Genomic DNA, 27,494 nt, shown 5'->3' on the forward strand with positions numbered 1-27,494 from the left:
GGCCAGCTACACACAGCAGCAAGGGATGGATGATGGACAAACGGAAAAGGGTGACCTGGGGCCAGGCACCTTCCTGGCCTGTGGCACAGTGCCAGGTGCAGAGGAACCAGGGAAAGGACTCAGGCCCATGCTGCTCTGTGGCGAGGACTCAGAGCCCTGGCTCAGCCCACCCCTCCTTCCCACCAGAATCTCCTCCTCCCACTCCCACACCAGCCAGGGGACAAACAGTGGCTTCTTGGAATGTTCCTGGGTGCCTTTCTAGTCGGCAGCAGTTTGTGGTTGGGCGCAGGGACAGGGGGCTGTGACACAGGGTACTTCCTGCTTCTCCTATTCCAGGGGGACGAGCAGCAGAGCCCAGCCTCGAGGTGTGATGAGCCCTCAGCACAGTGGCCTATTCTGTCATCTGCTCATTTGTCAGGGCAGCCCCACAGCCCCGCCCAGGAGAGCTCATCTCTGGGGCAGCACCTCAGCTCCCTGATTCAGGCTGTCTCTGAGCCCCCAGGTAATCTGGGACTGATTCTGTGGGCCCACTCCAGGTCTGTGGGTCTGACTTTGTTTATGAGGTTTCCTAGGATCTGAAGGGCTGTGTGCCCATGTCCTGGGAAGCCCGGGCTTCATGCCGTCTCCCCGAGCCCAGCACCGTGCCATCTCCCCGAGCCCAGCATCGTGCCGTCTCTCTGAGCCCAGAATTGTGCCATCTCCCTGAGCCCACCTCCCTTTCCCCATTTACATTTCATGGAACAAGATGCACAGAAGGAAGGAAGGGGGATCTGCCGAGGGCAGCAGAAGAGAGAGAACGTCTTTGTTCACTCTTTATTGTGTCTTTTTAAAAGATGGCATCATGGCTCACCCAGTGGGTCAGTGATTCACACGCGCCTCATTGGTGCCCTTCAAACAGGTTCCTGTGGGGTTTTCAGGGCTGCTTGTCTGCGTCCCTCTGCACCTCCTGGCCGACCTCAGGAGACAGAAGTGGAGACCCCTCGGTTACCAGCCAGAAAGAAGGAGTGGGTGCTGAGGGGAACCAAGGAAGCTGGGGGGAGGGCAGGCAGGCAACCCGGCCCCCTCTATTCTACTTCCTGTCCCCCTCAGACTCCCCCGGTTCACCCCTGTCACCATGTGCAAAGTACCTTCTCCAGGGCCGCTACACACTCTCCTTCGCCTTCTTTCTGGTGGAGTATGGAATGCAGCACACCCAGCTGGTCCTGGTCCTGGCGGCCGAGAGGAGGGGAGGGGCTGAGAGAGAGACAGGCCCCGGGCCACAGGTGCTGGCAACACCCCTTGAACCCCAAATGCACGCCACGGGGTCTCTGCTCCAATCTCTACTGCACCCCACTGCTCATGTCCCGGGGAGCCAAGGTCTTATCTCTGTGGCTTCCGGGCCCCGCACACAAAAGCGGATTCCAGTGCAGAGCCAGGCTTGCCTTTCCTCCAGATGCTCGAGGTTTACCTGCCCACCACCATGGCTGCTGTCCTCTGTCCTGGAAGGCCTGGGCCAGGAGGGACCCATGGACACGAGAGACCCTTAAAGACTAGCTGAGCCAGGTGTCACAGGGGTGGTTCCCACGGCCAGCCCAGCCTGTGCTTGCCTCCCTGTGGGGTGGTCGCTGGGGTTTCCACTTCCAAGGCTGCCTCAGTATGAGATGGCAGCCCCCCTCCCTTGGCAGGAACTACCATGGCTTGGTGCCCATATGTCCCGCTGGCTGCTATGGGCTACTGGCATATGGGTAACTGACCCCACCATCTGAGTGGGCCAGAGGCACAGGCCGGACAGAGAAGCCTTTTGCTCTGAGGGGAACTGAGCTTGCAGGTGAGCAGCACAGCAGAACAAACAGGTGACTTGCCCAGCAAGTGTCCAGGCCTAGCCCTCCAGGGGCCCACTGCAGACCCCTTCCCACTGGCCTAGAGGCCTCCGGTGGCCACAGCTTGCTTTTTGAGTGCTGGCCTGCCTCACAGGTTTCCCGGGGCAGCTGGGTCCTGGGGGTGATGGGCCGAGACCCAGAGACCAGGAGGGTGGACCTGGGATTGTCCGACCTTCGGGGCAGAAAATAAAGCTGCCAAGCTGCACCTAGTGTGGCTGAATCTGTCACTATGTCCATTAAGTAGCGAAGAGGAAAATAAAGGTCTGCTTAGGAAAGACTGCTTATTTTAGGCCTAGATTTGAGAGCGTGACAAGACCATCCCAAAATCTTTCACGTCATAAAAGCCAACGTGACCAGCTGGGTAAGTCAAGATCAGAAGAGAGGTGGGTCGTCTGAGTGAAGACGGAATCAAAATGCCTCACAGAAACGCTCTCCCCGAATACACACACATCTGGGCAGAAAGTAGCAATAATGGCCACAGCCAAATAGGCGAAGGGCCGTAATGCTAGAAGCATCCAGAGCTGGCGATCCAGAAAAATGGCACCGACAGAGGAGCCCATTTTCACCAGGAGCCAATTTTCACCAGTGCCTGTCTGTGTGTCAGAAATCTACACTTCAAAACCAGGTCCGAATCTACACTTCAAAATCCTGTGTGGTCCTCACTGTTCCTGAGAGAGAAACTTGGGTGATTTCCTCTTTGTTGTGCTATTCCACCTTATTTAAGTTGTTGAAAATGACTGTGTGTCAGTTTTACAAAGCAAATGGAAATTTTTTGAAAGTATGCAAACAATTAAACCAAGATATTAATATAGTTGTTCATTCTGAGCGGTGAATACAATGCTCTTTTCTTCCTTGTGTTCTTCTCTGTATTGTTTAAAATAAAATAGGTCCATGAGCCCTTGGGTGGTCTAGAAGTAAGTACCCCACCTTCTCCCAGCACCCTTAATGGCCTCAGGAAGTGGTGGGGCTTCAATGGCCCTACACAATCTTCACCCCAATAGAGTGTGGGTGGTCAGGACACATGTGAGGGGTCCTCCCACTGTTGGCAGGACCAAGGTGCGTGAGCTTTTGTAGCCCATGAGGTGATATCCTACTCTCATCTGCCCTTCTTCCCTTCTTTTTCCTTCCCCCGGTTCTGCCCATTTTGTTGCTTGATTGGATGGGAAGAGAGAGTCTGGCTATGGAGTTAGGTGGGACTCAAAGCAAAGGTTGTGCCAGATCCCTTACAGCGGTGCTCAACCTGTGGGTCTCGACCCCTGAAAATACATCCTGCATATCAGATATTTCCTTTATGATTCATAACAATAGCAAAATTATAGTTATGAAGTAGCAACGAAAATAATTTTATGGTTGGGGGTCACCACAACATGAGGAACTGTATTAAAGGGTCGCGGCATTAGGAAGATTGAGAACCACTGCAGAAGGTTCGATGCCCTGTTGCCCACCTCTCAGCCCCCCCCCCCCCCCCGCCCCCCAGCCTCGGTAAATGCTTAGGACACTGCGTGCATCTAGAGCAGTGATGGCAAACCTATGACACGCGTATCAGAGGTGACACACGAACTCATTTTTTTTGGTTGATTTTTCTTTGTTAAATGGCATTTAAATATATAAAATAAATATCAAAAACATAAGTCTTTGTTTTACTATGGTTACAAATATCAAAAAAATTCTATAGGTGACATGGCACCAGAGTTAAGATAGGGTTTTTCAAAATGCTGACACGCCGAGCTCAAAAGGTTCGCCGTCACTGCTCTAGAGGAAGAGGGGAGGCACAGTGGACCCACTAGAAACCGGGGTAGAGGAACAGTCTCCCCACCTCCCCGAGCATGAGCCCAATACTCACTCATCTTCTGACAAGTCCCCCATGTCCATTTGGGACCACTTCTCTTCTCTCATGGCACATGTGACCACCTGCGAGGAGCAGCAGAAGCACTTTAGGGGATGGGTGGGGGAGGGGGTCAACCACAGGCCCCAGGCTGGACATGCTGGGCCTGCCCAAGGAGCAGATGGAGACCTGAAGACTGCACTGGCCCTGAGCACAAGCCCACAAGACTGGGAGCCTCAAGTGGAGATTTCTAATTACGGGGCCCTGACCAAGGAGCTGTGGCCTGGATACGGGCCACCATGATTTCTAGATTGTAGATCAGGATACGTGGGCCCTTAGTCTCCACTCTGCCTCCTTGAGTCCTTAGAACATGTGGTGCCCCATGGTAGCCTTGTCAGGAGTTAATCAGCTCTCTTCGTTGTACAGCATGTTCTGAGGGCAAAGAGATAAAAGGTGCAATTTGGGAAAAAAATAACCCTCAGGCCGGAGCTTAAATTGGCCAAGACAAAAATATCTACAAGCATGACTGCTCACTACAGCAGAAAAATGGAAAAGACAGCCCAGAGAGACCTTTGAGTCAAACACTCCTCTTTACAGAAAATGATGATGATGATGATGATGATGATGATGGTGATGATGGGATGATGATGGTGATGATGATGCTGCTGAACATGATGGTGATAGTGGTGATGATGTAATGATGGTGATGATGGTGGTGATGATGGTGATGATGATGATAGTTATGATACTGATGATGGTGGTGGTGGTGAAGTAAGGTGGGACTCAAAGCAAAGATTGGGCCAGATTCCTTAGGTGGTTAGATGATGATACCTAATACTGAGGCTTTCTGGGTAGTAGACACTGTTTGAGGGCTTTATAGAACCACCCTGGGGTGTGGGTACTACTAAGATACCCATTTGACATATGAGACAACTGAGGCCCAGAGAGGTATAGTGACTTGTTTGAGCACTTACTGGCAGAGCTGGATATGGAGGCCAGGCCTCCTAATTCCTAAGTTTGTGCCCTTTCTAACACCTCAGCATGATCCCACAAGAGGTTCTCAGGGCCCACGGGCACCCCAATGGTTGACCCAGGCCCAAGAGTGTTGGAATGCATGCAGGTTAGAGTGAAGGAGGATGAAAAAGAGGAGGGGGTGCCCTCCAGCCCCCTAGATCAGTCCTCAACACCCTGGAGCTTTCTTGATGCTGTTGTCCCTATCTTTGCCTCAGCCTTTAACACACACGTGCACGGGGCAAGTTCCCCAGAAAATCTTTGTGGGCCTGAGCACAAGCATTTCCTGGTGGGTGGTTTGGCTTTGTTGTGTGAAGGGTTTTTACCTCTTCAGCATGGTCTCCCAGATCAATCTCCACAAACATAGATGGTTTCTGTGAATGAAAACCAAAGAGACGTGGATGAAAGACTTGTGTAAGCTAGGGAGTTGAATAGACTTTCTGGGAGGTAGAGTGGACTCCTGGCCCCCAGTCAGGGTCTGAGCAATGACCACTGGGACCACCAGGCACTGGCAGTGCTCAGTGGGGGCTCCTGAGAAGCTGGGGAGAGAGCTGCTGGCAGTGTGGATGGCAAGGTGTCCATGGGCCATCTCTGGCAGAGGAGGGAGGGGGAGGAATACGGCCTTCCCACATCTCCCTGCTCACCTCCCATCAGGGCCCTGAGACCCAGAGGGTTTCTCCCACCTTTGCCCTCTGAGAACCAGGGCCTCCAGGAGACAGGCGATGTCCAGATCTGGAGCAGCCCCTCCAAGCCCACTTCAGACCTGCTCAACTGGGAAGCACCTTTAATTCTGCCTCCAGAAACCTACCTGGGACCCCACTTTACCCAGTCAAGAAGGCTCGTACTGAGGTGTGAGAAGCCCAGGTGGCTCAGGTGTTGCTGCCCCAGGGTCTCTTATTGGCACCTTGGCTCAGTCCAGAATGTGTTTCCAATGGTAGCACTTTAATCAACACCAAGGGAAGTATTGGGGGTGGGTGAAGGACTCCCCAGAACCCCTGAGTCACACCAAGGACCATCTACTGTAAATCCTGGTAAAACACATCCAACTACCTCTCCATTCCCTACCACATGGATTAGGAAGGAGAATGACAGCCACCTTCCCTGAGAAAGTGCCCTGTGCCAATTGCTACTATAGCACTGACATGTCTCTGGCCAACGCACCAGGGCCTGGGACTCGGGGTGTTTCCCTAGTCAAGCTGAGTATTGCCTCCTGTCAAGGACCCACATGCCTTTAGCCACTGCACTATTTGGAATTAGGATGCCCCAGCATGAGGGCAAGAGCACAGAGATTGACCTGGAAGGCTCTCTGGGGTCAGGGCAAGGCTTGGTCCAGCCTGTACCATGGTCCTGTCTAGATGACTTGGGACCACATGTCCCCAGGGTGCTCATGGTCCAGCAGGACTATGCCTGATAGGCCTCTCCATCAGACTGCTGTCACCAAATTAAACAGCTCTTGCCTCTTTTTCCAGAAGGTCTTCTGGCTTTAGGGACTCCAACTCTTGTTCCTGTAAGAAGACACCAAACAGGTGCATAAAGGCAGGACTCTGACCTGAGGGGACAGCAGTACATGGATGTTAAAGGACCACGGCCTGACCTTGGCCTCCTGGGAGCATTTGTTTGTGTGCTCGTCTTCTTCATGCTCCTCCTGGTCGCTGGCCTCTGAGTCGCTCTTCTCAACCTCCAGCTTTCCACTCCCATGGTCCAGCTTTCCACTCCCATGGTCCAGCTTTCCACTCCCATGGTCCAGCTTTCCACTCCCATGGTCCAGCTTTCCAAGGGCATCCTGGTTCTTCTCCTGCTTGTCTTCCTCTAGGGTTGCCTGACTGTAGGAGTGGAAATGAGGGTTTGGAATCGGTGTCATGGAGACAGCTTCCCGGTGACACCTTTCTCCCTCTTGGGCATCGGCAGCTCTGGGAGCAGCTCCAGCCTGGACAGGGAGGCAGAGAGGGGCCTGGACAGGGAGGCAGAGAGGGGCCTGGACAGGGAGGCAGAGAGGGGCCTGCGTGTGCAGGGCCTGCCTCCTTCCTGAGGGCAGATGGTGGGTGGGCAGACACGTCAGAGAGGAGGGGAGGGGCGATGTGCAGAGGATGAGCAGTGATGCTCAGGTTGCTCCTGTCCTCCCTCCTGCACACCCAGACCTTCCCCAGCGTGAGCCTCCGCCGGCCCCGCCACCTGGGATGACGCTACTCCTTTTCTGGGGACAGGTGCCAGCTCCAGGACTCCGGGGCCACCACACAGCTGTAGTTGGAGGGTGGAGGGGAGCAGAGGGGCTTGCAGCCCTGAGAACCACCCTGGTTCCCCCAGCCTCAGACCCACCCATCTGAACCCCCGGGGTCCTCTCAGGACTCCCAGGGCTCCTTCAGGACCTCCAAGTCTTAAGCCCACTTACCAGACGGGATCTTCGGCGTTGCTTTTCAGGTCCTTTCCCTGATCTTCAGACTCTGAGGAGGAAGGAGCAAGTTGTCAGACACTCCCACCGTGTGGTGCAGGAGCGCCGCCGGCCAGCCACCCGAGGCCCACAGCTCAGCCCTGCGAGGGTGGGGCCAGCCCATGGGGTGCTGGGCTCCCTGCAGCTCCAGTGTCTGCCTGGTGACTAATGGTTATGACTAAGGCCAGCCTCAGTTTTTATCCTGACAGGTTGTCTCCCGATTCCCTGCCCCGACGACACCCACTCTGCACAAGGCCCCACCCCACACCATCTCTGCCTCTCTAGGCAGAGCTCAGGTGAAGCTAAAGCACTGTCTTTACATTAGATGTGCAGGACCCTCGGGCAGCCCTGACATCCTCCCGCACAGCACACTGACTGGGAGCAGCAGGAGTGGAGGGCAGGGGCGGGGACCCACTGGGCAAGCCTGTCCCACAGGGGGTGGCCCTTGAGACACACAGGGCTTGTTCAGGAACCTCCTCTCCTTGTTCCTCCTCGGAAGGGCCTGGCCAGGGGGGTTCCTGTGTCATTTTCCCAAGGAAAGTGCTGCCCGAGGCCCAGCTAGTCGGGATCTTGGTCCAGTGCACTCAGTAGCCCGAGAATCTGCCTGGCATCCAGGGAGCTGTTCTTCCAGCCGCAGCCTCACGTGCATAGCGATTGTCAGGAGATAATTAAGGTAAAGCTGCGTTTTGGTGACTTTGGCAGGATCAGAGCATGAGCTTCGTGAACTGTTTTCACCAGGACAGAGACCTCTCGCTGCCAGGCTTGTCGTCCAGGAGAGCCTCGGAGCAGTTATGCAGGAGGGGTTCCCTGACCCTCTTCAGGACCTGAGCGAGCCTCCGAGGGGACTCAAGGTCGCGACATTGAAAGTTTCGTTTCTGTGCAGTCCCCTCTGAGCCTGGGAGGGTTGAGGTGCTCTCTGAGTAGTGGCTCCTCCCACAGCAGCTTGGTCCCCCCTCCCTGCCCCCCACACCAAGGGCCCTGATGCAAGCACAGCCTGGGGGCAGTTCCAAAGCTTTAGGTACTGCTGTTGATGGAAGACATAGCCAGGGCACCTCTGAGCAGCTCCCGTCTTGGAGAATCGCTTTACAGAATCTGGTTGTGGGATCAGCTACTCCAGGCCTTGTGCTCAGGGTTGTTTTGGCTCACAGGCCTCGGGGCTGGGATGACTGCCCAAGAGAGGAGGTGACGGCCCAGTTCCCAGTGGGTGCCCTGCACCCTGATCCTGCTGTTCTAAGGAGTCTGATCGGCTGGTCCTTGCCTTCTCTCATCTGGCCCTCCCCTGACACCTCTCTCCTGAGCTCTGCCATCTTCCAAGGCCACCGTTCCTGGGACCTGGGTGCCCCTGCCCAGTGCTCAGCGACCCGCTGTAAAGGGAGCTTTTCATCACGGCCGGGCCTTCCTAGTGCTGAGCGCAGGTGGCCTCGGGCTGTGTCACCCGCCATTGTCTCCCACTGCTCCGAGTTCCCTGTGGATATGAGCTAGGCGTTCTTCATCCTCCTCATTCTTCATGCCCGCACAGTCTCAGGGGCCTGATCTGTGGCTGTGCTGACCCCACGCAGACACTGGCCACGCCAGGGACAAACAGCCCTGAAGGCCAAGGACAGGGATATGAGAGGGGGCACAATTGGGTCCTCAGAGAATATTTTTGGACTTGGGACAGTAGTCCCACTTACACACAATTTCAGTTCTGAGGTCTCCTGTAGTCTGAAAATATGAAATGGAGAGTGTCAGAAATAATTAATACGTTCTCATTGTGAGCCATTCTGAGTTGCGTGAGGAAACCTCTCACTGTCCTGCTCCCTCCTGCCCGGGATGTGAATCATCCTTTGGTCCAGCGCACCCACGTGTGTACGCTGTCTGCCGGTTAGTCGCTGGGCAGCCACCCTGGTTGTCAGAGCCGCCGTGTCGTATCCCCAGGCTTGTGTTTGAGTAACTCTTATCTTATTAATAACTAGAGGCCTGAAGCATGAAGATTCGTGCAAGAATGGGCCTTCCTTCCCCTGGCTGCTGGCACCGCCTTCGCTCCCACCCGGAGCCGCCTTTCTGCCTTTACTTCAGCCTGGAGCCGCCTTTCCACCTTCCCATGCTGCCCAGAGGCCTGGAGCGGCTGGAGCAGTGCAGAACGCCTGTGTTGTTGCCATGGTGACGACGCAAGCATCCTGCCTCGCTCCCGGCCGCTCGGTGCCTGCGTATGCAAATTAACCTCCCATCTTTGTTGGGTTAATTTGCATACTTGCTCCTGATTGGCTGGTGGGTGTTGCAAAGGTATGGTCAATTTGCATCTTTCTCTTTTATTAGTATAGATGGCCCCAAAGCACACGAGAGGTGGTCCTGGCCATTCTGCTAGGCCAAAGAGAAGCTGTCAAGTGCTTCCTTCCAGGGAAAAGGTGTGTACATGGAGGAGAACACATAGCAAACCTAGTGTTCAATACTATTCGTGGTTTCAGGTGTCCACTGGGGGTCTTGGCACGTATCCTCCGTGGACAAGGGGGACCAGGGTAGCTCTCAAGACATCCCTCAGGGAGAAAAGGAGCATACAGCCTCCACCTTAGTTAAGAGGGCTGCTTCATGGTCAATGGTGTTTAAGCCGGGATTTAGAAACTGACTCCTTTTGGAAACTCTTTAGCAGCCCATGGGCCTGTGCACATGCATGTGTGTGCATGTGCATGTGCTTTGTATGTGCCTGTTTTAGAAGACAAGGAGCTGCTCAGCCAATGTGGCCTGATGGTTGAGAATCAACCCATGAACCAGGAGGTCACGGTTCAATTCCCAGTCAGGGCACATGCCTAGGTTGCAGGTTTGACCCCTGTTAGGGGGCATGCTGGAGGTAGCTGCTCAATGATGTTTCTCTCTCATTGATGTTTCTAACTCTCTATCCCTCTACCTTCCTCTCTCTCTCTCTCTCTCTCTCTCTCTCTCTCTCTCTCTCGCCCTCAAAAAAAAAAAAAAAAATCAGTAGAAGACACGGGGCTGCCCAGACAGATCTTCAAATACTTTTTCTTCCTATTATGTATCTGGCAAAAAGAGTCATGCCCTAGACCAGTGGTTCTCAACCTGTGGGTTGCGACCCCTTTGGCGGTCGAACGATCCTTTCACAGGGGTCGCCTAAATACATCCTGCATATCAGATATTTACATTACGATTCATAACAGTAGCAACATTACAGTTATGAAGTAGAAACGAAAATAATTTTATGGTTGGGTCACAACATGAGGAACTGTATTTAAAGGGCCAGAAGGTTGAGAACCACTGCCCTAGACAGTTTGGCTCAATGGATAGAGCATTGGCCTGTGAACTGAAGGGTCCGGGTTTGATCCCAGTCAAGGGCACATGCCCAGGTTATGGGTTCGGTCCCCAGTAGGGGGTGTGCAAGAGGCTGCCAATCAATCACTCTCTTTCATCATTGATATTTCTCTCTCTCTCTGCCTCTCCCTTCCTCTCTGAAATCAATAAAAATATATATATATATTTTAAAAAGAATCAGTAAAGAGAGGGACACTATTTCTCTTTCCCTCATTTTAAGACGTGGACAAGGCCTGGAGCCGCCTCCCTGGCGTGTGGCTGGCGAGGCTCCCGCTCTGCACCCTCAGGCTCGGGCTCCGGGAAGCCGAGACCCCGTGCAGCCTGGGACCCTGGGGCCTGGGTGGCGGGACCATAAGCCCCGCGGAAGCCTTTTGGCCACCCCTCCATGGCCGGCGTTATTGGAGAGCCCTCTGGGTCTACTTGCAAAATTTCCCACACAGACTCAGGTTGGTCTCCTCTTTTGGGAACTTAGATCTTCTTGAGCGAGAAAGTGTGGCCATGCTCAGCCTGAACGGGAGGGAGGTGGAGGGTCCAGCAGCTCCTCTCTCCTCAGACCACACACCTTTGGACTTTGACACTAGAGAAGAAATATGTTCACACCCCGACCTCTTACAGTCGCCCCTAGAGTGTGAACAAGCAGCTATATTTCCCTTTAACAGTTTCATTTCTTCAGCCTACTCATCAAAGGCCACCTGCTGGCGAGAGGGTCCCAGGAGAACCAGCACATGACTCTCAGTCCCTGGCGTCCTCCCACCAGCTCAGATCCTGTTGCTCTGGGGACAGTGTCATGAGGAGCCTGGGGGCGGCGGGGGTGGGGGCTGGGTTAGCTAACATTCAGGATGCAGGTCCACAGACGGACCAGGGTGTTTCGGGACCCACCCCCACTTCCACCACACCATGGCCGCGCTTGGCATGTTTAGGAATATCCTGGAGTGGCTAACACAGCCAGCATAAGGCATAAACCTACAGACTTTATCATTTAAAGGCCACCTTAGTGCCAAGCCTGATGGGCAGTACCCTCCCCGACAGGGTCAGGGCCGACCCCAGGCCCCGGGAGGCGCTGTGGTTCCCTGAATGAGATGGAGGCTAGACTCAGATTCCAGGGTACAACCTGAGACACTGCCCGCGCCAGCCCTCCCGAGGCCATGGTGTTCTCCATGTCTGACAGCTTTGCCGGCCCACAGGGCTCCCCGAGGCCTGGTGGGTCCTCACCCCCTTCATCCAGTGGGCCACCCACCCTGGGTGCCGACACTCACGCGGGCCTGACCCGAGCCCCAGCGGGTCGTGTCGCCTGACAGCCTCAGTGTGCAGTGCCCCCACCCTGGCCCTCCGGGTGGGGGCAGGGGCCGTGGGGGCGGCCGGGCGGAGGTGCTCTGTGCTGGCTGCGGCCCCTACCTAGCTCCTTGGACGGCTTCTGGATGCCGCTCGGGGGGTCCCCCTTCTGGTGTAAGCTGCCCATGCTCTGGCTCCTCTGCAGTTCAGCCCCCTCACTGGTCCCCTTGGGGTGTCCGGTGGCCATCCCCAAAGGAGGAGCCCCAGCGCCTGGCCGGTGCCTCCTGTACACAGTGGTGGCCTCCTTCTCCATCCTTCTCCTCCCTTCAGGTCTCAGGAAAGAAGAGGGACCCGGCTCTCCAGCACGGCCTCAGGCGGAGGGCATGGCTTCCAACCCCTTCCGAGGCGAGCAGCCCAAGAGTGTGCCCAGTGGGCCCCCGTTGCTAAGTGTCCCCTGTGACATCACACAAGGTCAGAGGTCAGAGGTCATCCAGAGCAGCCCTTCCCTTGGGATGCTGGGTTCCCTCCTTCCAGGCCTTCCTGGCTTGTCCCCCAGAAAAGCAGAGGAAGAGGGGCCAGGGGACCTGAGGGAGCAGAGCGGGCACAGAACAAAGCTGGGCAACGGATGAAGAACCCAGAAGTGGGGGTGGGTCTGCGGGCACCTCAGGGCCTGGCAGAGTGTTTTCTCCGCACCCTCGCGACGAGAGGCGCCCTCGGCTTCAGAGGCAGGGCTGCCTGGGGCGGGCAGGCTGGAGCTGCACTGACCGAGAAACCCCACTTAACTCTGCATTTCAGCCCGTGTTTGCTGGCACTGGCATCAAAGCACCACGGCCCACGTGCCTTAACCATTTCCTTCTAGACTGGAGGCCTCTCTCCTGGGCCTGCAGGTGGCTGTCCCGTCCTCACGTAGTCGTCCCTCTGGGCACGTCGGCGTGTCTGTGTCCTGATCTCCTCTTCTCACAAGGACCCCAGTCGCACGGGATTAGGGGCCACACTAATGACTTCACGTAACCTTAATGTCTCTTATTTATTTATTTATTTATTTAAAAGCCAATTTTATTTATTTTTAAATGTATTTTTTAATTGATTTCACAGAGGAAGGGCAAGGGGAGAGAGAAACATCAATGATGAGAGGGAATCATTGGTCAGTTGTCTCAGGCACACACCACACTAGGGATCGAGCCCACAACCCGGGCATGTGCCCTGGCCGGGAATCAAACCATGACTTCCTGGTTCATAGGTTGACATTCAACCACTGAGCCACGCTGGCCGGACTTTAACTGCCTCTTTAAAGACCCAACCTCCAAATACAGTCATAGGCTGAGGCACTGGGGGTCAGGGCTTCGCCACATGATTTTTTGGGGGGACACAATCAGTCCATAACAGAGCCTAACAGAACATTCCTGATGCCCTAACCGAGCACACGGTTTTCCTTCCTCCAATCACTCAAGACCTTGGGGACAACCAGCCGATGGCCCTTGGGGTGCCGTGACTATTCAGAATGAAGTGGCAGTGGCTCCCTAATCCCACCTGCACTCTATCGCCTCAAATTGCTTGTGGCATCTTAGCTCACGGGGAGGCCTCGGTCGCCAAGCCAAGTGCCAGTGCGGGGACAGACGTGGTGCCCACCTACCCGAGACCTTCCTCGGTGGCACCTGACCTTGGAGGCCACCGATGAAAGTCACAGCAGTGGGCGCTGAGGGACAGCTCGTGCCTTCAGGAGAAAGAGCAGGTGAAAACAGAGCCAACTGTGACCTGCCACCTGGCCTTCTGTTCCCCTATCTCCCTCCCCCTCCACCCCTCCCCCGGGGTTCCCCTTTCTACAGCGCCCCCAGAAACAGCTGATTCTTCTCAGAAGAGCTGACCCAGGCTGGAATTTAAAAAAACACACGATTGAATGAAAGCCAAATGGAGAAAAGAAAGGAATCAGGAAATGAGAATGCGCATTCTTCTCCCCAGAGGGGGGTGGCATCCTAGAGGCCCCTCAACTCCTCCCTCTCTCCCTCCAGGAGGGACTCCACCTCTGCTCCTGGCACTGGAGGCCTGGAGCCTCCTGCTCCTCCTCTCCCGGGAGGCACAGGAGGCAGGCGGCTGGGCTGGTCCTCGAGCTGGCAGCCAGTGTTCTCAGACAGTAACACCTTCTCCATCCACTGGAGGGTCCTAGCAGAACACCTTCCGACGGCCCTCAGAGTGCCAACCCCACCCCTTTCCATCCCGGAGCATCATGGCTTCCAGCTCCATCTGAAGCCCCACCCAGGACCTCACCTGTGATCACAGGGGCATCACCCATTTCCCCACCTGCCCAGCTCCATCCCCCCACCTCCCACGGGTGCAGTTATCCGTGGGCACCCCTGGGAAACCAAGCCAGTCCTCAGAAAGAATAAAAGGTCTGTTTTAATCGGAAGGTAAAATACTTCACAAATCATTAGTATCTTATAAACGGAAACATTCAGTTACAAATCCATGTTAAAAATCGCAATTCGGTGCAGCCTAATAGCTCTGTGTTCCAACGTTTATTTTTTGCAAGATTTTTCTCCCCCTTTTTTGTGACAAGTGATGTTATTATCTGGCATCTAGATGGAGTCTGAAGGACAGAACTTGCAAACAGAACGGGGTTGGCACGAGGGCACGTGGTCCTGTGAGTTTGAACAGTGCTGTCCAAAGCCGGCGCCTGCAGCTGTGAGGACCCTGCCGCTGTGAGGACCCTGCCGCTGTGAGGACCCTGCAGCTGTGAGGACCCTGCCGCTGTGAGGACCCTGCAGCTGTGAGGACCCTGCCGCTGTGAGGACCCTGCAGCTGTGAGGACCGACTGGGGAAAATCAGCAAACAGCTCCCCTGGCGTCGAACCCCACCCCGCCAAGGAACGCAGCCCCCACCGCTGCTTCCACCGGCTTCTCAGAAACACCCCGCAATACCACCCGGGGCCCAGGGGGCGTCTGCACAGCCGAGTGCCTCCCTTTCAAGTTGAGGATTTCTCCCCTTGTGGGTTTCCTGTGGAGGACCTGTAACTGGCTCCCCTTCCCTTTTCGCCTGCTCTGGCACCCTCCCCTTCAATGAGTCCAGGTGTGGATGATCCGAGTTATTTCATATCAAAGAGCTAATTAAAAACGTTAAGAAAATCAGCTTGAAAATAATGCACATTTCTATTTTTAAAATATTCCCCAAACTTCTACTTTTAAGCCCCACTGACAGCACAACAACACAACTGGTGCTTGAAGTGGGGCCTGGCGGACACCAGCTCCGCCTCTCAGCGGCCCAGGGGCGTTGTGGGCTGGGGGCTGTCTCAGCAGACAGCAGAGAGGGGCTCTGATCCCCGGGAGAGAAGTCTGGAGCCCCCCCCACCCCAGGAACTCTCTGCAGAAGAACCCTGTATCCCCAAAATATCAAGAGCATCCTCAAACTGGGACCTCCGTGCAGTTCTGCACGTCCTGACCACAAAACTGACCCTCTAGCCGGCAACACCATCAACATCGAAAGCTGAAGCCAGGAGCCGCCTGCCTGCGCACCCGGACAGCAGGCTCCTGGGAAAGAATAATGCTTGGACCTCCGGCTGCGAGGAGGCAGGCTCCTGGCAGGCACCGCAGAGGCCAGCGGGGCAGCAGTGCACAGGAGACGGAAGCACTCCAGCAGGGCGCACGCGTCCCGCACCCGGTCCAGAAAGGCCAGCTCAGGGCAGCTGCCCAGCAGCGTGAATAAAGTGCGTGGCAGCCACGGGAACAGCCCAGGAGAGCCTCAGACGTCCCGTGGGCTTGACGCTTGTCATCTATGCGAGCGAGGAATGTGGATCCCTTGGCTTCCTCACTCTGCCTTCTTGTCGGTCTCCCTCCTGCGCAGACTGTGGGGTTCCTGGTGCAGCTCACAGCGCCCTCCTGGGGCAGGACGTCCTCCAGGCTTTAAATGGAATGGGTGGAGACCTCTGACTGCTGCCTGATGTAGCTTTGAAAACTCTTATCTCCGATGGGGTGTTCCCTGCAAAGGGGAGATGGGGGAGAGGAGAACATGAGGTACAGCCCTCCACCGCCCGTGCTCACCTGCACTTTTTAAGAGTCTCTTTTCTAGCCCTGGCCGGTTTGGCTCAGTGGATAGAGCGTCGGCCTGCAGACTGAAGGGTCCTGGGTTTGATTCCGGTCTAGGGCAGATACCTCGGTTGCAGGCTCCTCCCTGCCCTGGGCTCTGGTCGGGGCACATGCAGGAGGCAACCAATTGATGTATTTCTCTCCCATATTTCTTTCTGTCCTTCCCTCTCTCTTCCAACTCTCTCTAAAAATCAATGGAAAAATATCCTCGGGTGAGGATTAAAAAAAATAAGAGACTTTTTTCTATCTATATATGTGATGTGTATTCTTTGTAATTAATATGAAAAATATAAACAAGCAAAAGAAGACTTAGCCCAAAGCCGCCTGTGGAGGCACCCACTGGGACCCTAGTCACAGTGTGCACACATGACCATGTGCATAGAGCGTGTGCCATGCACCCACACGTGTGTGGGAACCCCGCACTCCACAGGGGCACGGTGCTGTCTGCTGAGTGCCTGGCCCCAGGGTCGCAGGCGCTCGGTCCTGAGCTGCCCAAGCGCTTGCACAGCTGCTGCCACAGGAAGCAGGATGCGCTCCAGGCTGTTTTAACCTCGGCTTTACCACGTGTAATCAAAGACAACATTTTTAGGTCTACACAGCTCTCTCGACGGCGGGGTGTAAAGGGAATCTGGAATATGTTTTGAATGTCTATGGAGCCAGGATGACTCATCTAGGAGCAAAGAAGGATCACGACCCTGGGAGGTGCTCGCTGGGTGCCGGGCTCTTGTGAGCAACTGGTCAAAGGAGGCACCTCTTGCAGAGCCCTTCACTCCCCTTCCCAGAGCAAAGCCACACCTGCCAGGAACAGGGGGAGGAAGGGAAGGAAGGAGGGAGGGGGGAGGGAGGGGGCTGGAGGAAGAGAGGGAGGGACAAGACAAAGATGGGGGCCAGCCCACCAGAGCTGGCCTCAAGAGAGGGGGAAAGGGCCGGTTTGCTGGCCCAGGAAAGCCTAATTCTGAAAGTGAACGAGTTGGGAAGGCAGGAGGGGAGAAGGGAGAGAGTGCTGCTCCCAGGACGCTGCCCAGAGGGCCGGCGAGTGAGGCGAGCCCTGCTTTGAAGCCGGCTCTGGGGCAGGCAGCACCCTCCTCCCCCAGGAGCTCCCTGCAGTCTCTCCCCCAGCCCCCACACCCTTGCCGGGACTTCCCACGCACCCGGGCGCCATACTCACTGGCTCCCATACTTGGTCTTCTTGAACTTGTCCCTTTTGTACTGGGCGTGCTCCTGCTCCAGGGCCCCGACCCGGGCGATGACCTGCTTCAGTGTCTTGTAGGTCTCCTGGGGGTCATCGATGATGAAGGTCAAGTACTCCTCTTGCTCTGGGCCGTCATACACAGATCTGCTCCCACAGGCCTCTGCACCGTTGGGGACAGGGAGGAGGTCAGTGCTCGGGGAAGCACCTGGACTCCTCAGTAAAGGCTGACCATTCACAGGCAAAGGCCCCAGAACCAGCAGCCGTTCCTTCCAGCCTGGCCGACGCTGAGTGCTGGGGGACCCTGCAGGGCCAGAAAGCCAGGGCCCAGGAACCGAGGCCTCTGAGGGTCCAATGCCCCCTCGCCAGGCCCCAGCACCTCTCTGACAGCCCTGCCCCTGGGTGACCTGCGTCCATCCAGACCCCACCGGCTCATCAAGCCGGGAACAGCAGATGTCTGTCTCCTCCTGGACACTGGCCAGGCTGGCTTGAGGGCCTGTGGGGTCGGACATGGTCAGCCTCTTGGCCAGTCTGTGCAGGCGGTTTCCTCAGACTCCACCCCCACCTGCTCAGCAGGTAGCTCTCTCCTTGGACACCTCACTCCCGCTGAAGACCATGCTGCCTGCAGCCGCCCGTGATCCACAGGAGGCATCCAGATACCTGAACTGCAGCAGCCCCCGTCCTGGCCCCGAGCACCCGGCCCCGGCCCCTCCCATCTGCCCGACAGCTTTGCTGGGCCCTGTGCTCCAGGGCCACAGAGAGACCAGGTGGGAAGACGTGTGCTTTGCAGGGCGCCTGGCCCGGCGAGCCAGCATCAGGAGGGCCCCTCGCCTCATCGTCCTCTGTCCATTATCACAGAAAGCTCTGCGATCCTGCTTCTGCTCAGGGGAAACCTCTGGGTTCTAACTGAAAAGTCACAAGTCTGCGCAAAGGAAGATGGAAAGGACGTAAAATTTCAGAGAACAAGGGGGTGTGACAGGAGAAAGACAAGGGGCCCTCAACGCGAGGGACAACAGAGTGGAGAAGGGGAGCCCAGGGCCCCCGAGCTCGAGTGTGAGCTCAGCCTCTTCCTCGTGAGTGAAGCGCAGGTTGGTCTGCAGCCACATGCCGCGTGTCTCCCCGCCCCAGCCACTGCTTGTAACTGCGCGGCTTCGGGCAAGTTACTTACCGCCAGAGCCTGTTAGCCGGTGCCCCCCCAGTCTCTTGAGCCCGGGCCCCATGGGAGTGTGAGCCGTGGCGGCTCGTGAGGACAGAGGGAGGGATAGGTGCAAAGGACCGTCACTGCCACATGGACAGGTCAAGAGAGCTAAGACCTGAGTAAGCAAACGTCTGTGAAGCTTGTTAAAGAAGCAGAAACAGAAGGTGGTCTCACTGCCGGGACAGGTGTCTGGGCTCAGGTGCGGAGGAGAGTCACCAAAGGCCAGCAGGACGGACGATGGTGACGGGAGAAGCATACAGGCACCCGGCCCCAGCCCTCCTCAGCTCCGGGTGCTGTGCTCACTGCTTCACGGAGTTTGTTCCCCTCAGTCCTCGGATTGAGCCAGTGGGCTGGTGGCGGTGCTGCCCATTTCGCAGGAGAGGAAGTCAGGGCTTGCCTGGTGAGTGACTTGCCCCATGTGTCTCAGAGCAGAAGCCAAAGCTGGCTCTGCATCGAGGCCTCCAAGTCCTGGAAGAACTCCATCCCGGCACCACGGAGCGTGGTCTGTGCGGGGAGTGCTGGGAGGAACCTGGGAGAGGCCCAGGCCCTGAGGGCATCCAGCACTAAGGGGGGTTGAGGGGGCTTAACTGCCAAGACCACAAAGAAAGAGGAGCCGTAAGCCACACACCTATCAGATGCAAAATTCTTGAATGGATTAGTAAATAGATTATGAGCTAAGCTCAGGAAGGAGAAAATAAAACCAACATCAACTAGAACGGATCATGATAAGCACACTTCTTCCTCTTTAAAAGGGTTTATAAAACCCAGACTTAGGGAAATGCCCAGAGTGTGTGCATGTTGGTTTCAGCAAGGCAACTGACACGCTTTCACACAGTAGCCGGGAACAGGACACAGCGCCAGACGACGGGACGGGTGCTGACCACCCACGGTCCCAGGCACTAACCTGTCTCCCAAACAGGTGCCTAACCTGCAGAAGGTACCACCGACAGCACCGGACGCAGGCCAGGGAGGCTCAGAGGGGCTCACAGGCATGTCTGGGAGAGACTGTGGGTTCGGCTCCAGACCACCATAAAGTGGATATTGCAATAAAGTCGCGCTAATTGTTTGGTTTCCCAGTGCATACAAAGGTCATTTCACTACACTGTAGTCTACTATGTGTGCAGTAACATTATGTCTACGAAAACCAATGTGAAAACCTTAATTAGAATTATTTTATGACTAAAACATGCTAACTGTCACGTGTGCCTTCAGCGAGTGGTGATCTTTCTGCTGGTGGAGGGCCTTCCCTGATGTTGATGAAAACACAGTCCCTGGGAATCAATACAGTGAAGCACAACAAGACGGGGTCTGCCTGCACTTCCCCGAGTCACTCTGCGGAGCGTTCCGCGTTCGCCTGGGCCAGGCGTCCCCCGCGCTGCTGCGATCGGTGTGAGAGGCTGACCCCGTCCTCACCTTGCATCTTCTCCAGTTTGCTCATGTACAGGTTGAACAGGGAGTAGATGCGCTCGGTCTCCCGGTCCCCGTCGATGTCCAGCTGGATGTTTGCTGGGAGGCCGCTGCTCGGACACAGTGAGAACGGAGAGCACTGAGCTGTTAATCATGGTATTGACTTTTAAAAGACCACTGAAGACGACAGAGTGATCCAACACTGAACTTATCCCCGACGGGCATTTGTGTGGGGCCTGTGAAATAATTCACCAGCACTGAGCCGTGACCATCTGCCAGGACAGCAAGCAAACAAGGCAGACGTATTTTGCTATGAAAGGGCCCAGAATAAAAATATGCACTTGGGCTGTGTGCCCTGAAGGGTCGGGTGGCTGCCCCAGGCAGGGACAAGCGGGTCCCGCTCCTTCCGCAGGCTCCGGTGGGCGGCTGCTCCTGCCTGAGGGTACAGCCGCAGCCCCTCCCAGACACAGCACGCAGCCTCTCTGGGGAGACAGGCGAGGGCTGGGGCACAGACTCCTGGACAGCAGGGACTTAGCCCTTATCCTGAGTCTTAGCTTCTTTGCCTGTGAAGCTGCCTGTCCTGTTTCCGCCTCTGAGAGCTTTGGGGGGCTGCGTCACAACCACAACCACAACAAACAGCAGTTGTCACTTTTCTCACAAGTCACATGGGGCACAGGGACAGGCCAACTGTGAGTCACCAGGCCTCCCCCCAGGATGGCGGAGAGGAGCCTCTCATGACCGTCAGGGGGCCCAGCTAATGGAGGGGCTGGAAACGAGGGGGCTGTCTCAGTTTCCAAAGGTGAGGAGTGTCGATTGGAGAAATTGATGGGGGTGCATCAGGAGGGCAGAGCGCTTGCAGGGTCTTAGAAGAAAAAGGCAGAAAAGGCTGGGCGTCCCCTCTCTGCCTGGAGCCCCCTCCTCATTGCCAGCCGATCTGCAAGGACGGCACGCACCCCCGGCAGGGGCAGGAGAACCCAGGCAGGCCTGGAACTCCTGCCAAGCTACACAGTCTGCGAGGGCTCCCTGGGTGGAGGCTCAGCCTGCGGGTGTGCAGTTGGCTGAGTGGGTGGGGACTGCATCTTAGCCCCAACTTGACCCCTTGACGAAACTTCCTTGAAGAGTGCATAAACCGGGTAACTGTGCTCGGCTACCCCAGGCAGCTGGGGCTGGAAACCCGCAGACCTACCCGGTGCACGGGGAGCAGCCGGGGGCCGTGTCCGAGGAGGCCCTGCAGCACAGCCAGTGGCCGTTGAGGTAGGCGGAGGGGTGATAGACGGTGAGGCGCTTCTGGTTGCACTGGCTCACTTTGGTGAGGATGTCGATCCAGGCCTTGGCCTCCACGCAGTTGTTGGCCTGGATGTACAGCGCCCGCTCCGGCTGGATGACCTGGAACATCTGGGGAGATGGAGAGTGGGCTCAGGGGCAGCCCAGCAATGCCTACACGCCCAGGGGCTACAGCGAGAGGGTCTGAAACTGACCCAGAGGCAGACAAGTCCAGTGGCTGCCGTGGGTGCAAAGGGCTTTCTGCTGCCCTGGGGGAGGCAGGCGCGACAGGAGCCATGGTCAGCCTGACCAAGGCACTTCCTTCCTCGGGGTCAGGGGTCTCCATTCGAAAGGCAGGAGCAGCACCACTTGTCTCGCCCATGGGGCCTCCCAAAGCTGACTGGGGCCTTTACACAAAGGACTGGTTTCTTTGGGTCCCTTACTTTTTAAGCTGGGGTGGGGCTCCCTGCAAGGCACACCAGAGCTCATGCTGCCCACCCGCCCGTCCTCCCCTCTGCCTCCATCCGAAAGGCCTGGGGACTCTTCTTCCTCATTCAGGCAGGTGTTGCCTCCGCCCTGAGGCTTCTCGGAGCCGCCACTCCTTTCCTATTTATTATTCACTCAACAAACTGCCCTCGGTCCTGGGGACATGGTGCGGGCAGAGAGTTTCTGCCCTCGTGAGCTTCCAGCCGGCAGGAGAAAATGAACACAAGATGCAGGGGCTGAGTGAGGGCAGCCCAGCGGGACGTCAGTGTAAATGCTCAGAATAAACACTCCTCCAGAGAGCAGCAGGTTAAGGGTTAGTTAAACTGAGTGGGGGAGGCAGGGATGGACAGTGTCCCTGGCAGCAGGGACAGCAGGGCACAGGTCCTGGGGCAGCAGAGACAATAGGCGCAAGGTTCTGAGCATCAGGCAGGGCCGGAGCTCCCGCAGGAGCAGGCCAGCTGCACACAGAAGGAGGTTACGGGGGAGGTGGGCAGGCCGAGCCCTGGGAGGCTCTCACACGGGACTTGTCAGAGGGCGTGAGGGGAGGCCAGGAGTCGGGGTGCCACAGAAGGGTGACAGTGGCCTCTCCCAAGGGCTGGTGATGAGCACCGGGAGGAGGAAGGAGCAGGAGCCGGTGGATCTGGGAGAGGGAGTTGTGAGTCCACGTTCCTGAGTGACTGGTCGGGGCTCACTGCCAGAGACCAAGTCCCCCATGCTGCCTGGCACGCACGCACTACTGCCCAGGCCTCAGACGTGCGCATCTGTGCACGGCTCCAGTCCCCAGTGGAAGGACGGCCGCTAGAAGGAGGCATTTTGTCCTAACTGTCCTCACGGACTGGCCTCTGCAACAGGGCTTGGAACACAGCAAACCTTCAAAAAATCTCTCAGATGGAACAGGACGTGAGCCTAGTAGGTAGCGCCCTGGGAAGCTGGCTGTGAGGAAGGCAAGAGGAAAAAGCAGGCTGATGAATAAACAATGCTAAAATTAGGGAATTATTCTAACCCTAAATTCAGGGCCTGCCGAACGAAACAGCTCCCAGCTGCTTCCAGGACGTTTCCACACTCGTGTCCTTTGTGGATGTCTGGGGATGCCTCTGGCTGGGGCGGGCGTTCGCAGCCCCCACCTTGGAGAGGGCGAGGCCCAGACAGGCTCCAGGGAGCTGCCTGCGGAGGAGGCGGGCCTTCCAGCCCCGGGAGCAGGTGCGACAGTGTGAACACCCCCAGGTCCAGGGAAGAACCCACGTCTGCCACGGGCCATCTGCTCGCCCAATAGGTGGCCTCAAATAGTCCTGGGGAAGGACCAGGAACTGGGCAGGCCCTGACCGGTGTGGTTGGAACACTGTCCTGAACATTGAGAGGTCACGGGTTCGATTCCCAGTCGGCGTACATACCCAGGTTTTGGGTTCGATCCCTGGTCGGGGCACATCAGGAGGCAACTGATCTATGTTTCTCTCTCACATCGATGTTTCTCTCTCTCCCCCTCTCTCTTTTTCTCTAAAATCAATAAAAACATACCCTCCAGTGAGGATTTTTAAAAAAAATAAAGAAAAGAAAACAGAGCAGGGAGCAGGAGCTGCTGTCTGAGCATCCAGAGCATGCAGGGTGGAGCCACCCCTTCATCTGTGCAGCGGGCGGGAGCCGACCTCAGACCCAGCAGAAGTGTAAGCACCGTGTGACTACGCAGCCCTGGCCCGGCAAAACAGACTCCCATGTCCCCCACGGACCCAGTGCGGCCTTAGGCACCTACTGAATACCCGAGCGTTAAGTTGTGCCAATGAGTGAGGCGGGCAGACACAGGAGAGGGAGGAGGACGGGTCAGCTCCCTGGCAGCTCCGGGAGCAGAGCCTGGCCTGAGGTCCCGTGCTGTGCGCCATGAGCCTGGCGTCTGTCGCAGAGCCGGCTGAGCGAGGAAATGCCGCTAGATGCAGAGGCAGCGAGCAATGGGCCGGGATGCTGTGCAAGCAGGCCCTCCTCCCGGGGCAACGGGACCCCAGCCCCTGAATAAAATAGGGCCCTGGGAGTCCTTACAGTCCCAACTACTGAGTGCCAGCCTCCCTGGGGGAGAAGAAGAGCTGTGCACAGTCGAGAGCCAATGAGAAGCAGCGAGGGAATGACAGCCAGAGTCTTCGCAGAGGGGAGGACTTGAGGAGAAGCAGGACACTGACAGCCCCGTGTTCTCCCACGGCCACTCACCCACCATGAGCCGGGCCCCCTGAGAGGACGCACCAGTGACCAGGGCCTCCGGGGTTCCCGACGGAACCCATGACCCGACCATGCCCAGCGACCACCTGACACACCCAAACCGAGGGGTGTCCACAAAAACTGGCCTGCATGCCTCAAAAATGCCACGGCCACGAAACAGGGGTAAGGACCAAGGAATGTTCCAGATTAAGGAGATGCCAGAGAAACAACAGACCATGTGGCTCTGGACTGCGTGCCAGTCTGGGGGGTGGGGGGGGGAGAACATTACTGGGACAACTGGCGGAATTTAAATACGGACTGTGGGCTAGTGGTGCTAGTGCATCAGCTTGGGCGTCCTGGCTTGGCTACTGTATGAGATTATATGAATGTCCTTGTGTTTAGGAAATACACGGAAGTACTTACATGGTGCAGGAAAAAAATATGTACATCCTCCGTGGAGAGAGGAGGAGGGCGAATGAAGGAATAGGCTCAGCAAATGGGACAAAACCAGTGACTCTGGGTTAGGGGACATGGGAAGCCCGTGTTCTAGTCTTACTTTTCTGGAAGTTCAAACTAGAGCCAAATAAAACATTTCAAAGAAATTCCACACGGTCCCAGAGCCTGCCCCTGGCGTCCTTTAACAGAGGGTCCCTGGACCCCCGGGGACACCAGGGAAGCCATCATCCCACAGGTTCTCCTGCCCCAGCCGACAGGCAGGGCCAGCCAGGCTGCTGGGCTCCCAGGTCAGGCGCAAAGCCACACAGCGCCTTGTAGACACCCAGGCAGGGCCCCGAGACGAGAGGCAGGGGCGGCGGGTGTGAGTGGGAGAGGAGAGCGATGCCCGGAGGAGCGCCTGCCAGGGCTGCACTCACGTTCTTCATCTTGAAGGACTCCTCCTCCAGTTTCTCCACGGCCAGAATGTTCTCGATGGGAATGCTGTAGAGCGGCTGGTCTCCTGCGGCGAGAGGGGTTCATGAGGGCAGGCCCAGAGGCCGTGCTGGGTTAGGAGGGTTAGGTCTCCCCTCTTAAGGTGAGAAAGCTAAGAAACCGACAGGCCACAGGCACAGGGGGCTGAGGGCAGTGGTCAGAGGAGGCCTGGAAATGGGACCTCTGTGTCCACAGGACAACAGAGCCTCAGCTCCCAGCAACACCCAGGACTGTTTCCAGGAGCCACGTCCCCACGTTTTTATGGGGAGAGACTACTTTTTCGCCATCCCCTGACCTAAACCGGAGCCATTTCAGACCCAGGAGAACACAGCCAAAGTGGAATAAGACCCGAGAGTCCCTGATTCCTACACCTGGCGGCACGGCGCCCGCCTGCACCCCTCGCGCTCCCGACCGGGCCGCCCCCGCGGATGTCGCCCCTGCTCTCCTGTTTACAGAAACTGCTCACGTTGGGGAACACACCTTCTCTGCTTTCAGTTTCACTACAGAAAAGCAGAGGGTAACCCCAACTGGGACTTAGACAAGGCCCTGGTCCCTCGGAATAAAGGTATGGGAAAAGAAGGGAAAAGCGAATTTTTCTTGTTACCTTTGCTTTTCTGGTAGGTAAATTCATGATTTGTCAAGCGGAACCACCTTTTCTTAAAATTCTTCATCCCAAAGCGCTTTCGTCCTTGCGCCCTCTTGATCATGAACCTGTTGTGAACAGGACACGTGGGTGGGGGGGCCGTCCCAGGGCTCAGGGTCAGGTTCCACGTCGCCCTCCCCGTCCTGCAGCCCAAAGTCACGTCTGCAACATCAAAATAACTCATCGCTTTCATATCTGTGATACCCGATGCAGACTGGATTTTCAATATCTTCTAAACATATTTCCAAGTGATAGATTTAAAAAATCAAAAGGCCAATGTCTCTGCTTTAGAGAAGTTTAGCCCCCCCTGCTGGTGATTACTGTAAATTACAAGTTGGTGAGGGCTTAGCCCTCCAGCAAAGCAGCTACCCCCTCCCACCTCCCACACTGAAATACTGGAAAGATGCTTCCAGAGAGCACGAGCTGGCAGCAGCCTCGGAGGCATGAAAGTGTGCTCTGGGGAGCAAAGCTGTGGGGTTGGGGGGGCACCTGCTTAGGTGCGATGCTTTAGTCTCCCCACAGGAGGGCACTTCAGGAATGAGGGGCTTGGGAGGGGAAGGTAAGGCCTGGAACTCAGGTGTGCATGAGCCAACTGTGCATGAACCCGCCCGACTAGTCGGGGGTCATTCGGGCTCTCATTCCCCTTTCCTCCCAGGACGGGCATTTCTCCACTGCAAATTCAGCAGAGAACAGGCACGGAGAAGTGAGAGTAACCACCACCACGTTTAGATCTGCCCTGGGCTGGGGAGTTTAAAAGTGGCCCCAAAGGGTCTGCGCTGCCTCTGACCGGGGAGACCCCCAGCCCCGGGGGCAGATCTGCCCCACTTCCCGGCCGAGACAGACTGGGAGCGCCTGCCGCCTGCAGTTCTCTCGCTGCGGTGGCTCCGCCAGCCTTACCCTTCCTTGAGCAGGATGGGCTGCTCCACGCTCTTGGGGTCCCTTCTCCCAGAGGAGGAGATCAGATCTAAGAACTGAAGTGGGAAAGAAACCGGATCATTAACAGGGGAAATGGCGTGCCTGAACACACTCATTCTTACGTATAAATGATGTCACGGATGCCGTGTCCCCTTCTGACACCAGGAGAGAGAGAGAACCTGGGGGGCAGGTGCCAGGGCAGGGGGCCCTTCTTGGAGATCGTGGGGACACCGTGCTGGTCTCCACTGTGGCTAAGAAGCTTTCAGCCCCCACCTGGACTTCCTGCTGGCTCCTCCTGGGCAGGTCTCAGTGGACTTCAGGTAACACCTGGAGGTCTACCTGCCTTTCCACAGGTGACCGGGGCATGCATCTCTCCTGGAGCTTAAAGCACTGCAGGCTCCCCTCCCTGGCCATCTTCATCCCTTGTGGTCTTGCTCGGGGCGGGGCTCCCTGATCAATTCAACTGTCCCCCAGCCTGTCTGGATTCCTTCCATCAACTGGCGGCTGCCCCCAGCTCCTCTCCTTCCTTCCCTTCTAGGTTATGGCTTTTATGATTTCTGAGCAGTAAATACGTATAACTGCTTCGGATCTGGGAGAGTTTCCCCCAAGCACGCTGTCCTTATCGCTGGGCCTGGGGTCCTGGGGCTCTGTGATTCGCCGGCACCAGGGGCAGGTGGCTGGGGCTGGGCCAGGCATGGGGGTTGGTGGGACAAAAGGAGGAAAGAGTCTATGAAGGTATAATGCTCAGTCACGTAGAGAGAGAAATTAGACGTAAAATTCTATGATAAGGGCCCCCCCACATCAGATTCCAAAAAGAGTGGTGGGTGTAGGAGTCGTTTATAGCAGCCCTGTGGTGAGGTTGGGCACACGATTCCGCGAATGGACCAGTCTGAAACATTTCAAATGGCGAACGGTCGCTTTTATGTTACTCAAATTTAAACTCAATATTTTAAAAAAGCAACTCTGTTTCTTAGAAACAACATAAAATCAGGGTGGGGTAAGTCTATGTTAGTTGATGTTGGTACTCACATTTTTTACAGCATCAGCATATTTCTGCTCATTGAAGAATTCGTAAAATGCAGCCATGTAGGATTCCTTAAAGCTGGCCTAAAATGAAGCAGATCACTTAACAAAGGACTACAGGTCTCCTGGCTCATGGCCCAACTCTTAAGACTCTAGTGCAGCCGTGGGCAAGCTACGGCCCACAGGCCGGATCCGGCCCGTTTGAAATGAATAAAACTATTGAAAAAAAAGACCGTACCCTTTTATGTAATGATGTTTACTTTGAATTTATATTAGTTCACACAAACACTCCATCCATGCTTTTGTTCCGGCCCTCCGGTCCAGTTTAAGAACCCATTGTGGCCCTCGAGTCAAAAAGTTTGCCCACCCCTGCTCTAGTGGCACAGGCTGCAGCAAGCCTGTTACGGTAACTAAACGGAGGGAAGGTGCTAGGACTGCTGGGGTGGGGAAGGGGAGGGGAGGTGCTGCCCTAGAAGTTTAGCCCAGGT

The 27,494-nt window shown here is 56.2% G+C and overlaps 2 protein-coding genes across 2 annotated transcripts in view; both read right to left on the reverse strand.

Annotated features, from left to right (window-relative positions):
• Positions 1-817: 817 nt before the first annotated feature.
• On the reverse strand, positions 818-12,011 carry C2H13orf46 (chromosome 2 C13orf46 homolog). The gene is made up of 8 exons (XM_059681216.1): positions 11,822-12,011; positions 7,085-7,136; positions 6,290-6,518; positions 6,153-6,200; positions 5,022-5,069; positions 3,703-3,770; positions 1,128-1,208; positions 818-955 (listed from the first exon to the last, which is right to left on the reverse strand). The coding sequence occupies exons 1-7, from the start codon at positions 12,009-12,011 to the stop codon at positions 1,142-1,144; spliced, it is 702 nt and encodes a 233-aa protein (XP_059537199.1). The 3' UTR covers positions 818-955; positions 1,128-1,141.
• Positions 12,012-14,074: 2,063 nt separating this feature from the next.
• The window catches only part of RASA3 (RAS p21 protein activator 3), a 119,274-nt gene continuing 105,854 nt past the window's right edge, over positions 14,075-27,494 (reverse strand). Inside the window, exons 17-24 of the mRNA XM_059685205.1 lie at positions 27,013-27,090; positions 25,966-26,039; positions 25,030-25,136; positions 24,371-24,453; positions 20,755-20,963; positions 19,575-19,678; positions 16,943-17,126; positions 14,075-15,667 (exon numbers count right to left, since the gene is read on the reverse strand). Of these exons, the coding sequence (XP_059541188.1) occupies positions 15,592-15,667; positions 16,943-17,126; positions 19,575-19,678; positions 20,755-20,963; positions 24,371-24,453; positions 25,030-25,136; positions 25,966-26,039; positions 27,013-27,090 (915 nt within the window). The 3' untranslated portion in view covers positions 14,075-15,591. The remainder of the gene's footprint in view (positions 15,668-16,942; positions 17,127-19,574; positions 19,679-20,754; positions 20,964-24,370; positions 24,454-25,029; positions 25,137-25,965; positions 26,040-27,012; positions 27,091-27,494) is intronic.

This window comes from Myotis daubentonii, chromosome 2 (assembly GCF_963259705.1).
Source record: "Myotis daubentonii chromosome 2, mMyoDau2.1, whole genome shotgun sequence".
NCBI lineage: Eukaryota > Metazoa > Chordata > Mammalia > Chiroptera > Vespertilionidae > Myotis > Myotis daubentonii.